This window comes from Alosa pseudoharengus, unplaced genomic scaffold (genome assembly GCF_046254945.1).
Source record: "Alosa pseudoharengus isolate Yale_2024_CS ecotype anadromous, Long Island Sound unplaced genomic scaffold, YU_APseudo_1.1 YU_APseudo_1.1_scf_4, whole genome shotgun sequence".
Classification (NCBI taxonomy): Eukaryota; Metazoa; Chordata; class Actinopteri; order Clupeiformes; family Clupeidae; genus Alosa; species Alosa pseudoharengus.
The window spans coordinates 39,730,509-39,743,170 of NW_027468774.1; the positions used below are offsets into that span (position 1 = coordinate 39,730,509).

The 12,662-nt window shown below is 44.3% G+C and overlaps 1 protein-coding gene across 1 annotated transcript in view; it reads left to right on the forward strand.

The window, feature by feature from the left end:
- Positions 1 to 12,662, forward strand: part of rab11fip4a (RAB11 family interacting protein 4 (class II) a) — a 72,571-nt gene that overhangs the window by 8,094 nt on the left and 51,815 nt on the right. The window contains exons 2-3 of the mRNA XM_076266285.1: positions 7,707 to 7,794; positions 12,236 to 12,321. Of these exons, the coding sequence (XP_076122400.1) occupies positions 7,707 to 7,794; positions 12,236 to 12,321 (174 nt within the window). The remainder of the gene's footprint in view (positions 1 to 7,706; positions 7,795 to 12,235; positions 12,322 to 12,662) is intronic.

Genomic DNA, 12,662 nt, shown 5'->3' on the forward strand with positions numbered 1-12,662 from the left:
TCAAATGTTGCAATTAGTTTTGGGTCACTATACATTAGCTATACATAATTACATTGTGCCCTGTTTGCCCATGTTAACAAACAATTTCAAAAAACTTATAATACATTTTTTGTTTGTCTTGATGTAGCCTAAGTAATCAACTCAGTAATTTTCATGGTGATATGTGAAGGTTAATTTTTTTCCCCTATTTGCGTGAGAAAAATTCTGTATAGGCGCATGAATAGGGTATATTTAGGTCTTTTTCTAAACTTTCCCCTATTTGGATTCTTCAGGGCTTTTTTTCCCTTACTCAGAACATATTGAGGATACAAAATCAGTTAAGTTTGCTTGTGTTGCAATTTGTTCAACCCTTTCTCCTAAAATGACTGGACTATAGAGCCATGCTCTGGAGTTCTGAGCCCATTGTTCTAGAGCCATGCTCTCAGGTTCTCGGCCATGTTCTCGCCCCTTTGTTCTAGTGCCATGCTCTGGGGTTCTGGTTCCTATCTAGAGCCATGCTCTTGGGTTCTGAGCCCTTTCTAGAGCTACGCTCTGGGGTTCCTAGTCCTTTGTACGACTAAACTCTGGTTTTGGAGCTCCATCTGGAGCCTCCTGTCTTGAGCAATTAGACAGAGACCCGCTCTATCTCTAATTTTAAAATCAGCCTCAGTGAGCTGCTCTGCAGCGCCGTCCCGCACCCTTCCCCAGTCTGAGTAGCTGGAGGAGTGCCCTGCTGCCTCCTTCCTCTCCTGCAACCAGACAACAGCCAATGTCAAGTGCAAGGTTTCTCTGCCATTCTCCATTGGACAGGTTGTGGCTTAGCAACTGCTGCGCTGCTTAAGCAGTGAATATTTCATTATTTCTCTCGCTTATGTAACTCGTCACAATGCTAAATATTGAATAGATGGGAGATGCTGCAGTGCATGTTTGGCCCAGGAAGATGTGACCCTTTGCTAGATTCTGACAGACTTCACCTCCCCCTCTCGGTTCCTCTGCGTCTCTCTTTCCGTTTCTCTCTTTTTTCTTCTCTTCTCCTTCTCTGTTGTTCTGTTTGTATTTGAGTTTAAGTGTCTTATTGTATTAAATTGGCAGATCAGTGTTTGCATATTCTGCACTGATGGCAGATCTCAGTGTTTACGCTCTGAATTGATCTGTTTACTGATGGCAGTGCCACACTACCTTATGCTGCTCCTGCAGTTCGCAGAGCTCATCATGAACAAAATTAATTATTATTACGCAGATGTCGGCTTTTGTGAGAAGATCCATCCACTCACTGCACTCTCTTTTTTCCCCTTTTGCTCTCACTCTTCCTTATGTGTCTTTCTCTGATTATAGCAATTGCAGGTACAGTCTGCAGGTTGGTGTTAGTTGATCTCTAAAGCCAATCTTAATACACCCCTCCATTTTTTTAGCTCCTGAAGCAACATGTTGATTGGTTGGAATTGTTGTATGGCTCCATCTTACCTGCTATGTTTGCTCCCTTTTAAAACACACTGGCTCACTCACTCACTCACTCACTCACTCACTCACTCACTCACTCACTCACTCACTTGCTCACTCACTCACTCACTCACTCACTCACTCACTCACTCACTCACTCGCTCACTCACTCACTCACTCACTCACTTGCTCACTCACTCACTCACTCACTCACTCACTTGCTCACTCACTCACTCACTCACTCACTCACTCACTTGCTCACTCACTCACTCACTCACTCACTCACTCACTCACTCACTTGCTCACTCACTCACTCACTCACTCACTCACTCACTTGCTCACTCACTCACTCACTCACTCACTCACTCACTTGGTCACTCACTCACTCACTCACTCACTCACTCACTCACTTGGTCATTCATTCACTCATTCTTCCATCTACTACTTCCTCTTTACAGCCCTTCACTCCTTGTGATTGTCAGCGTCCTCACTCTCTTTCCTCTCGTCTTTCTCTCTTCCTCCTTTCCTCCTTCCCTCTCACTCTATTCATCTCTAAAGCCTTACCCCATGTGGAGTGTAGGTGTGTGTGGTGTTCAGGTTGAGATGTGTGTGTGTGTGTGCCAGGGGGGTATTGAACTCTGGCTGCCCCCTGCCCTGTGCCTGTTCTTTCCTCTTCTCCCCCAAATCCATGGGTGGCAACAGCAGCAGCAGCTTAATCAGCAGCCTTTGATCACGACGCCCCCCCCCCCTGTTTGTGTCAGCTCTGCTCTCCTTTTCATTCCTGCCACTCTTTCTGTTTTTCTCTCTCTCTCTCCCCCCCACCCCCCCCTCTCTCTCCCCCACCTCTCTCTCTCTCACCTCTCTCTCTCTCTCTATCTCCCCCACCTCTCTCTCTCTCTCTCTCTCCCACCTCTCTCTCCCACCTCTCTCTCTCTCTCCCCCACCTCTCTCTCTCTCTCCCACCTCTCTCTCTCTCCCCCACCTCTCTCTCTCTCTCTCCCACCTCTCTCTCTCTCTCTCTCCCACCTCTCTCTCTCTCTCCCCCACCTCTCTCTCTCTCTCTCTTCAAATTCAAATGGTGCTTTATTGACAAATATGACACTTGCAGGGTTGGGTAGTAACGGATTACATGTAATCTGGATTACGTAATCAGATTACAAAAATCAAGTAACTATAATCAGCCCAGATTACAATAAAAAAATTGTGTAATCAGATTACAGTTACATTGTTCGGGATTACCTGATTACATTTTATCATGCAAGCAATGCAACTTTTTAATGGTAGCCTAGTTATCTTTTAATTCGACAAGCTTCGGGCTTGCCGGTTCGATCCCCGACCAGTAGAAAAAATGTGGGCACTGCTCTCCCATGCCCACATCCACGACTGAAGTGCCCTTGAGTAAGGCACCTAACCCCTCATTGATCCCCGAGCGCCGTTGTAGCAGACAGCTCACTGCTCCGGGTTGGTGTGTGCTTCACCTCACTGTGTGCTCATTGTGTGCTTCACCTCACTGTGTGTTCACTGTGCTTCACTAATTCACGGATTGGGAGACCAAATTTCCCTCACGGGATCAAAAAAGTATCTATACTTACTTACTAACTTATTTACTATTGGGGCAGGTCTCTTGGCACACTGCCTGATCTTTTCCTCCTAATCTTATTGTAGCCTCTTGTTTTAGTGTTACTGTTTACTTTGAGAAAGTCACCAGGTCCCCCTGGTTGAAAAACATCCCAAAGGAATAATTTTCTCCCCCCCACAATTGAAATGGACATGGTGTCATTCAATCTCAGGCCATGTCCCTGGGTCAAAAAAATCCAGCGAAAGCTAAATTCATTGTCCAGGTGTGCCCTTATAAAGGTTAAGATGAGTTGTGCATGTTTGGAGAATAGTGATCCATGATCACATCCATGATGACTAAGTGATCAATTTTTGGGGAAATTTCAACCACCAAAATACCACCCCCAAAGTGAAGAATAGCTATAGAAATGTATTAGTTTTAGGTGTTTTTCAGACAATGGGACCTGGTGACCTCAAAGTAAATGGTAACACTAAAACAAGGGGCTACATTAAGATTTTTGGAGGAAAAGATCAGTTAATTCACACAGGAATGCTTTACTCAGAGCAAAGAGATTTCTTAGATGTAATAAAATAATAAACAGAAAAATAGAATGAGAATTCTTTTATCAATTCAGTGGTGGTGTCTTTTACTTAAGGGACATATTTATTGAAGTAATCTAAAAGTAATCCTAATGTAATCAGATTACGTTACATGTTTTTGGTAATCCTGATTACGTTACTGATTACAAAAATTGCCATGTAATTTGTAGTCAGTAATGGATTACATTTCAAAGTAATCTGACCCAACCCTGGACACTTGTATTGCCAAAGCAATTGTTACATAAAAGTACAGTATCAGGATCTAAGCAATTATACAGGTATAAGGGATAGGGGTACATGGACAAAGTGTAAAGAATTTTTTTTGTCTGTGTCTGAGTACAACATATCGAGTTCAAGTTCGAGTTCTGAGTGACTCAACACAGGCAACAAACTTACAGACATACAATTAATCAGGGCACGTACATAAAGTGGACTGCGTAGAAACTTCAAGTATGGTATACAACAGGGGACTGTGTTGAGTTAGTGTATGTGGCTGTGGCTGTGAGAGGGGTGTGTGTGTGTGTGTGTGTGTGTGTCACATGTACATGCATACAGAAATCACTCAGTGTCTCTCAGCTGGTGACAGGCATACTGGTGACATATTGGGCAGCAGTAATACAGCTGTCTGTGTCTTCTCCCAATAGGTATAGTATTTTATTCAGGTTTGGTAAGTCATAGAAATCATAGAAATTTTTCTTTCATTTTTGGGAAGTATTTATTGCGAATTGATTCGAATTTTGGGCATTCAGTTAAAAAGTGTCATTCGGTTTCAACAACATCATCTCTGCACTGCTGGCATAGACGCTCGTCTTTTGGAAGCCATGCCTTTTTGTGTCTTCCTGTTTCTATGGCTAAACGGTGTTCACTGAGTCTGTATTTCGTTAGTGTGCATCTCAAATTTGTCTCTTTTATTTTTGTTAGGTAATGTGCAAGTGTATATTTCCTGTTTAGGGTCAAATAGCATTGCATTTTGCTTTGGGATTGTGTTTTAGATTGCCAATATTCGTCATAAATGTCTTTTAGGTTTTTCTCTCTCTCTCCCACCTTTCTCTCTGTCTCTCTCCCACTTCTCTCTCTCTCTCCCCCCCACTTCTCTCTCTCTTTCTCTCTCCCACCTCTCTCTCTCCCTGTCCCTGTCTCTGTTATTGTAGATGGAACATATTAAACATGAACTGTGTTTATGTGTGTGTTGGGCTTGTTCTTTCTTTCTTCTGTTTTCTTGGTGCGCTTCTCTCAGTTTACATTTAGGTGGCGTAGTCAGGTGTGTGTGCGTGGTTACTGTATGTCTGTGTAAATGTGTGTGTACTGTGTGTGTGTGTGTGTACTGTGTGTGTGTGTGTGTGTGTGTGTACTGTATGTGTTTGTAAGTGCGTGTGTGCTGTGTCTGTATAAGTGTGTAAATGTGTGTGTGTGCTGTGTGTGTAAATGTGTGTGTGCTGCCTCTTCCTCCTCTACCACCTCTCTGTTTACAGCTCACATGCACATCACTTTCTGTGGCACCTTGATGAGTCATTCTCCAGAATAAACCACTGGGTTAGCAATAGACACGCGCAGAGCTGACATTGCTTGCACCTCCTCGTGTTTGGTTTTCGCTCTCCGCTCTGAGGCGTGATGAGCCCCATGCTGCGTCTGATCTGTATTTAGCAGGTGTGAACACCTGTGGCGAGGTGATGCTGCCGTCTGTCTAGGAGTCTGGGGTGTGAGTGTGAGCAAGCGCGGCAGCTGCTAATGAACTGGGATGCTCATCAACAGGTCGTCACATGAGCTGATTGCGCGAAAGTTTCATTTGAGGTGTGAATGAGTGCATTCATGCTATTATTTCCTTGTGTGTGTACATGGGTGTGTATGTCTGTGGCTCTGCGTGTGTGTACTGTATGTGTGTACTGTAGTTGTGTGAGTTTGTGCTTGTATTCCTTGGCCTACTGTCATGATTTTTTGATGCATCAGACCAAATTGGGTGCATGTGTGTTTGTGGCATCAGAAGACAATCCACTTTGCCATGGTCTCCCAGGGACACACCTAGCGTTCATGGGCTTCGGAAAAACCTTTTTCCGAGGCAAAACATTATCATTCCGCATCATTCACGTCACGTAATGTGTGAGTCAGAGGTCGGAAACTGGGGCTAGATTTTGCTAACAGAGTTGCCCAGTTAGGGGCTCGTCATCACTTTTGTCGTCACGTTGTAGTTCGTTTGTAGTCCATGTGGCCTTTCATGTCCAACAGTTTCAATGTGAACTTGGGAATTTGCCGTTTTTGTCACTTGAAAGCTGCATATCTTTCTTTCACAAGCGTCTTACACTATATTTTAAGCAAATATAGTTGTTTATTTAGGATTAGTGAGTGTATGTTTTAACCTTTGTTGTGGCATCCGTGTTTGTCACACATTCTGACGGCAAAGCACATGAACACTTGCTGTGGGAAAAACAAAGTAGCCACGGGGGCGGTCCTTGTCATTCCCAAGTGCCATGAATGCACCAACCATGGAGGTTTTATGGCACCAACAGTGACACACGCTTGTCAATCATCTGTCATAAAACAGATTTCGTCGTGCTGAGTGACAGCTCCATTTCCTCTCTGCCTCCTCAGCCCATGAACACAGCCTCTCCGGGACCCATCAGAGGCTGTCTGCTTTGATCCGCACTGTCGTTAGGTGCATTCTGTGTTCTGGGTTGATTGGCATCAACATCAAACGACGATCACAGTCCCAGCGGCAGCTGTATTCATGGGTTTCATCAGGTCCCTTTCCACAGGTGTATTAATCAAGCACCATGCAGTCTGCATTGATAATTAAGGTGCTTGATTTTATACACCTGTGGAAAGGGACCTGATGAAACCCATGTATTGGTTTTGCCTGTGCACTTAGCACAGGTGATTTCACTTATTAGCTGATCTACCTGGCTTAAGAGTTGTACTAATTAGAATCAGCTGATTAAGTGAATGGTTGGAACAAAAATGTGGCAGGACTTTTACATTCTGAAGCCGGACTTTTACACCTCTGATTAAATGACAACAGTAACGCGTGTTTGAGGACTAGCCGATGTAGGTGTCACAAGGATAACGAGGTTGAGGGTTTTACATGTGACCTTCTTTTCAGTCTTTCTCGATCTCTCGTGTTTTGGCTTTTTCTTATTGCTATTTTTTTTCTATCGCTCGTTCAAACTCTGCACTTTGGTTTTTCTCCCTACTGATGCACTTTCTCCCCCCATTTCTCTCTCTCTCTCTCTCTCAGAGTGTCTATCTCTTTCTTTTCTCCTTCTTTCTCTCTCTCTCACTCAGAGTCTGTATCTCTTTTCTCTCTCTTTTCTCCATCTCCCCTTCCACATCCCTTTGTGTTCTGGACTGTTATAAATTATTTCTCCTTCGTGATACATAATACATGGCTACTTAGGCGAGCATAGAGCTCTTACTCTAAGTCTGAGGGATGCCTCTGTGATTGGGGATGACACAGCCTTGTTCGCTCACCGAGCGCCTCCATCTACTTCTAGTCATCTGGAGGAAATCCAGTTAGAATATGAATCAGTGGATCACCGGATCAGATCACATTGTCAGGCTTTTTTCATGTGTCATTCAGTGCACTCCAAATCACCAAGCTTGACATACAAATGACTACGCTAAGAAAAGCGTAGTCGTTTTTTTATTTTGTTAATTTTCTTTACAAACAGAACCTTGAACCTTACATTTTAATATGACAGAATTGAAACCCATGTTGAAAAACAAATGTCATTATTTACTTTTTATAATTTTTTTGCACACTGAAAAACAAATTTCCCTATTTACTTTTGTTGTTTTTCCCCCTTTAGGGCAAATTTGCCATTTTCCCCCTTGCATATGAGTAGGTTTAGAGTGTGTTTGACACATTATATAATGAAGCGTCACGTTCACACATCCCACGTGCTGATAAATATGCACACTGTTCCCATCACTTGCTGCCACCCCTGAGTCATTCAGGCTGATTAATCACAAAGATTGTTTTATAACAGCATAAAACAATCTTTGCTGCAAGAAACCAAATTCTGCCCACACAACACGTCATCTATTTTATTTGAACTATTACAACCAGAATGTGTGTGTATGTGTGTGAAATGGGAGCTAGAATATTATGCTGACTCTTCTCTCTTCCTCTCTTTCAGGTGAAGAAGTTTGCCAAGTATCTGGATCCGAACGCACACGGCAGGATCAACTTCAAAGACTTCTGCCATGGAGTGTTCGCCATCAAAGGTATGAGTGGGTGGTTGGAGAGCCATCCTTGGTTTTTCCTTCTCGAGCGTCGATTAATACACTTAATCTGTCGTCGTGGTCGGGATCAAAGCAATTCTAAATGCGTGTCAACAAGCTTACCAGCCTATGAATATTTATGCTTTCGGCTAGCAGGAAAACTGGCCTTGTCAGCCTTCTTCCAACCTTAAATACCGTCTTGAGACTACTTGTGTGAGGGATTTCACAGGGAGAGGTCATTATCAAAAAGAAAGAGAGAGAGAGAGAGACAGAGAGAGTGTGTGTGTGTGTGTGTGTGTGTGTGTGTGGGGGTGCGTGCATGTATGTACATTTGTGCATGTGTGTACATTTGTGTTGTAAGGATGTAGGGAGTGTAAGCCGAAGACTGGTGTGTGTGTCAGTGATTTCCCTTTTAGTTCGCAGAAGTGTTGTGTTGTGTTGTGTTGTGTTGTGTTTCCAGGCAGTGAAAGCCATGGCCACTCACTTGTGGCCATTGTTTTTAGAATGGATAGCAAAGTAGCCTTCCTGTCTGAAGAATCAATCTGCACAATGGCCTCGAAAGAATAAGGACTCTACAAAGTGCAGCAGTCCCTTGCATCTGTCCAATGACAAAGCTCTTAGAAATACTAGTGTGCCAGAACATGGTGAGCCGTTTTTAGCCTATCAACTACCTGATTCAGGGGAGAAAATACACCAGGTCAGAGCCATCCTGTCCCCATACAGATGCATGGCATAACAGAGAGAATAGACATATGGGAGAAGAGAGGGCAGTTTAAGAGATTGCTAAAGTGCTAACATGCTAACAGAAATAATAGGCATATGGGTTAAGAGAGGGCAGATTAAGAGATTGCTAAAGTGCTAACAGAGATAATAGGCATATGGGGAAAGAGAAGGTGGATTAAAAGATTGCTAAAGTGCTAACATGCTCAACATGTGAAACAATTGGGCAAGAGTTCTATGCACCATGTCACTGCTGGTTACGCCCCAGGAAGTCGTGAAATGGGAAGTTCTGAAATGGGTGTCAATTGGATCCTTTCCAGACGGACCTGCAGAGCAAATCCAAATTTGGTTGGTCTGGATTCATCCAGGCTATACTGATGTGATGTTGTATTGCCAGACCAGAGCCAAATCCATCCCAGAGGCTGAAGTTGTCTGACAGATTAATCAGCATATCACTCCAATCAACTCCAGCCCAGAAGTGTTGCAAGAGTCGCAAAAAAGCTTGACCTAAAATAGCCTCTGTGGAGAGAGAGAGAAATGGATAGCTTGCAGATTACAGACAATAGCATACACAGAGCCTATGAGCGGGTAATTACAGCGTTGTATAGATTCCGGATTATCACTGGGAAAAACTAATCACAGGCTCAGTTAGTGATGCTCAGAGCTGTCTTCCAGGAGAACTAATCCTATAGCTCCAAAGATGAAGATAACGATGAAGACGAAGACCCTGTGGTGAGGGTGAGATGTTCTGGAAAAAGCAAGATGGAGTGAGAGAGGAGGAAGGAGATGATTACAAAATGCCATGTGTGAATGTCACTGTGGATTTGTGAGTCAAACTCCAGCTCTAAATGTCGGCGATCCCCGAGACGTTGGTGATTGGTTTTTATGGTTATGGTGATGATGCTCAGTAGATTAAACATTATGAGTTGTGTGTCTGCCTCTCTCCCAGTGAGCCATATTAAAATGCTAATCTCTACTTTTTCATGTGCTAGCCTTCCTTCCCCCTCATTAGGGAGCCTTACTTTGAGGCGTTACTGTCAGCAGCTAAACCAAGAGCATAGTCCTCTCTTTGTCCCAGTCCATAGACCCATCCAAGCTGAACGGAGTAACCGCGCTCATAGAACTTTGTAATGAAACCAATAACACATGTTTATGTCTCATAAGTACACACATACAATGTTCTTTTGTGTTGAAACTGTTAACCAAATGCTGATTATGTTCAGTTTTGTCTCGGTGACCAAATCAAATGTGAAAGCCATTCTGCGGTGTTGTTCGTCCGTTGTTCGTATCTACAGAATTTAGTCTGTTGATCGTTTGAGATCTGAGCCAGAGTGGTGTGGTGCGTTAGTCTCATTTTCCTAAAACAAAAGGACCATGGCTGGTTGCTCTCATTGACCAAACCCAGAGTCCAGTGACCCGTTCCTCGCTTTCCGGACATTTCCTGTTCTGCTGCCAAATGCCTGAACTCTGAGAGCGGCCACCTTCTCTGCTCCCTGGCATGCCCATGCCAGTCTGCGAACTTCACTGCCGCCATTATCTCCCTTCATTTTAAATTTTTTTTATCTTTGGGGCGCTTTAGCTTTTTAATTTAGATTGGACAGTGAGTAGAAAGACATGGAAAAGAGAGAGAGAGAGAGAGAGAGAGAGAGAGAGAGAGAAAGAAAGAGAGAGAGATTGGGAAAATGTCTGTGAGTCAGGCTGAAACCTGTGTCCCCAATGGGCGCTTGGACCCCTACATGGTAAAGGATGCTGCTACTGCTGCTGCTGCTTAGCCTACCCCTCAGATCATCTCCTCTTCTTGTTATCCTGTTGCAACTTGAGTGTAAGGCCCAGGACTGTAGTATGCAGGCGGCTCAGAATGAAGGAGGTGGGATGTGACTGATGGTCTGCATGATCAGATGTTGTTCAGAATTGCAGCTCCCAAACACTGGATTAGTCAGGGACGTGGTCTGGCGGGGAGGGGGTGGTACACAGGGATGGTGCAAGGCGGAGGTTGGCAGGGGTCCTGGCAGAGTGGAGGCAGCTTCAGCGCAGAGGAGGAGGGGGAGGAGGTGGGGGGGTGTTGGCGAGGGACAGGGCAGAGCGCCCAGAGAGCTGCGTGGTGTCCAGCAGGTCTGCCTTGACCTCCAGTGACCTCCTCGCCTCAGGAAGCAGAGGGATGCAGGAACGCAGAGGGCCGGTCTCCAATCAGTCAGTTGTGAGACACGCTGCCTACTCTGCAGTAACCCGTCAGGCAGTAATGACACACAGTGGACAGTCCACTATCAAAAGGTTCCTGAGCATTACTCTCAACTTCATCATCATCATGTCATCATCAATATATTTTTCTTATATACCCATTCTTACCATTGGCATTGCATTGACATTTGCATAAAAAAGAACCAGATACCAGAATTTGGAAAGTCTTTTTTCCCTTACCTGTCATGAGTCCAGTCTTTATCCACCTGTGTGTGTGTGTGTGTGTGAGAGAGAGAGAGAGAGAGAGAGAAGATGGGACAGCCTTTTTTTGCACCAGTATATTCCCCGCAGTGGCTGTGTACCCTGGCGGAACATTCTGAGGCAAACGGAACACTGGCCCACTTGGGAAGGTCACATGATCGCCAAGTGATGCTGTGAGCGTGTACCCTAGCTCTCCCTCTCTCTCTCTCTCTCTCTCTCCCTCTATTTCTGGAGCTCTCAGTAGAGCCATGTTTCTGTTCCCTACAATCCTCCCTCAAATGTCTCCCAGAGCATCACTAATTCATGACGTTTCTCTTACTAAGGCCACTAGCAGAGCCGCACGTGAGTTTGTACGACTCCCTCTGTGTGTACAGCTAAAGCTCGGAAACATGGGGGACGAGTCCATAATGTTTATTTTGAACAGTGCTAAGTGCTCTTATAGTGCTAGGCAGTGCGCTATCTAAAAGAGTTTACGGTCAGATCTGTCTTGTCAGTTTGGGAGAACTCAGTGAGGGTTTTTTTTTTTTTTTTTTAAATAGAGTGTATTTATATCACTGAACTGAAAAAAGATTTAGACCACCACTGCTGATATGAATTAGGCCACCTCCTCTTAGCGCTGATGGAGATTCTGATGAGGGGAAACTGTATGTACGTATCCAAGTGTTTCAGACCTGTTTGCCACACCACACCCACATCCGTTGCCATTTCCCACAAGAGCCCAGTGAACACAGCCCAGTGAACAGCCATGGCCCAAAATGGCACTAGCAGCCATTTATCTTACACCGCGGGAATGAAGATAAACCTGCTGCTGAAATGGCTGTGCCCTTGTACCTTGTCTCCTTGGCTTTAGGATGGACACACAGAATGAGATTTATAGATCGCCCTGAATTTTAGTGTGGTGTGCACATTTAAAGAAAAACTCTGGGATTTCTTCAACTTAGGCCCTCAATTGTTTGGCTTCCTTACTAATGCTAAAAAATAGCTGACCAAGAATAAATGTACAGCTTAATTAAACGTTATAAATTAAGCCAGTTATCCAGTACAATTAAGTGTGAAATACATTAAGGGTGATATATTATCAGCACTGTGAATATTTAGCAACATGCTATATGTAAGCAATGACAAAGTTGGTGTGTGTGTGTGTGTTGATGCAGTTTAGTCAGCCACAGCATCTCTTCATAGTAGCAGGCTAATGGCTCATTTCAATCCAAAAACCTGTTTTAGATCTGCCATATCCAAAATGAGTTATTTTCAGTCTGTTTATCATACTCTGTTTGCTTTGTAGGCTGTGAGGAAATCTTGAAAACAGCTCTGGGGACACCACATGTCGACTCCCATACATATGAGACGGACAATGGCTACTACTACCAGGTAAGGCAGGGGCGCCATCAGCACAAAATAACCTGTTTCCCCTAAATGACTTAATACCTCTGCTATCCAGTGGTCAATGGGAATGAGTCAGCTGGAAAAAACAGTGTCTGTCTGTGTCTGAGAGGGAGGGGTGTGTGTGTGTGTGTGTGTGTGTGTGTGCGTGTGTGTGTGTGTGTGTGAGTGAGAGAGAGGTGTGTGTATGTGTGTGTGTGTGTGTCTGCTTGCCTGTGTCTGCAAAAGAGGGGTTGTTTGAAGCAAAGAGAGAGAGAGAGAGAGAGAGAGAAAGACTGTGTCTGTGTGTTGTCTATGAAAGCTATGTTTACATGTGGGCTGGGCTCAAC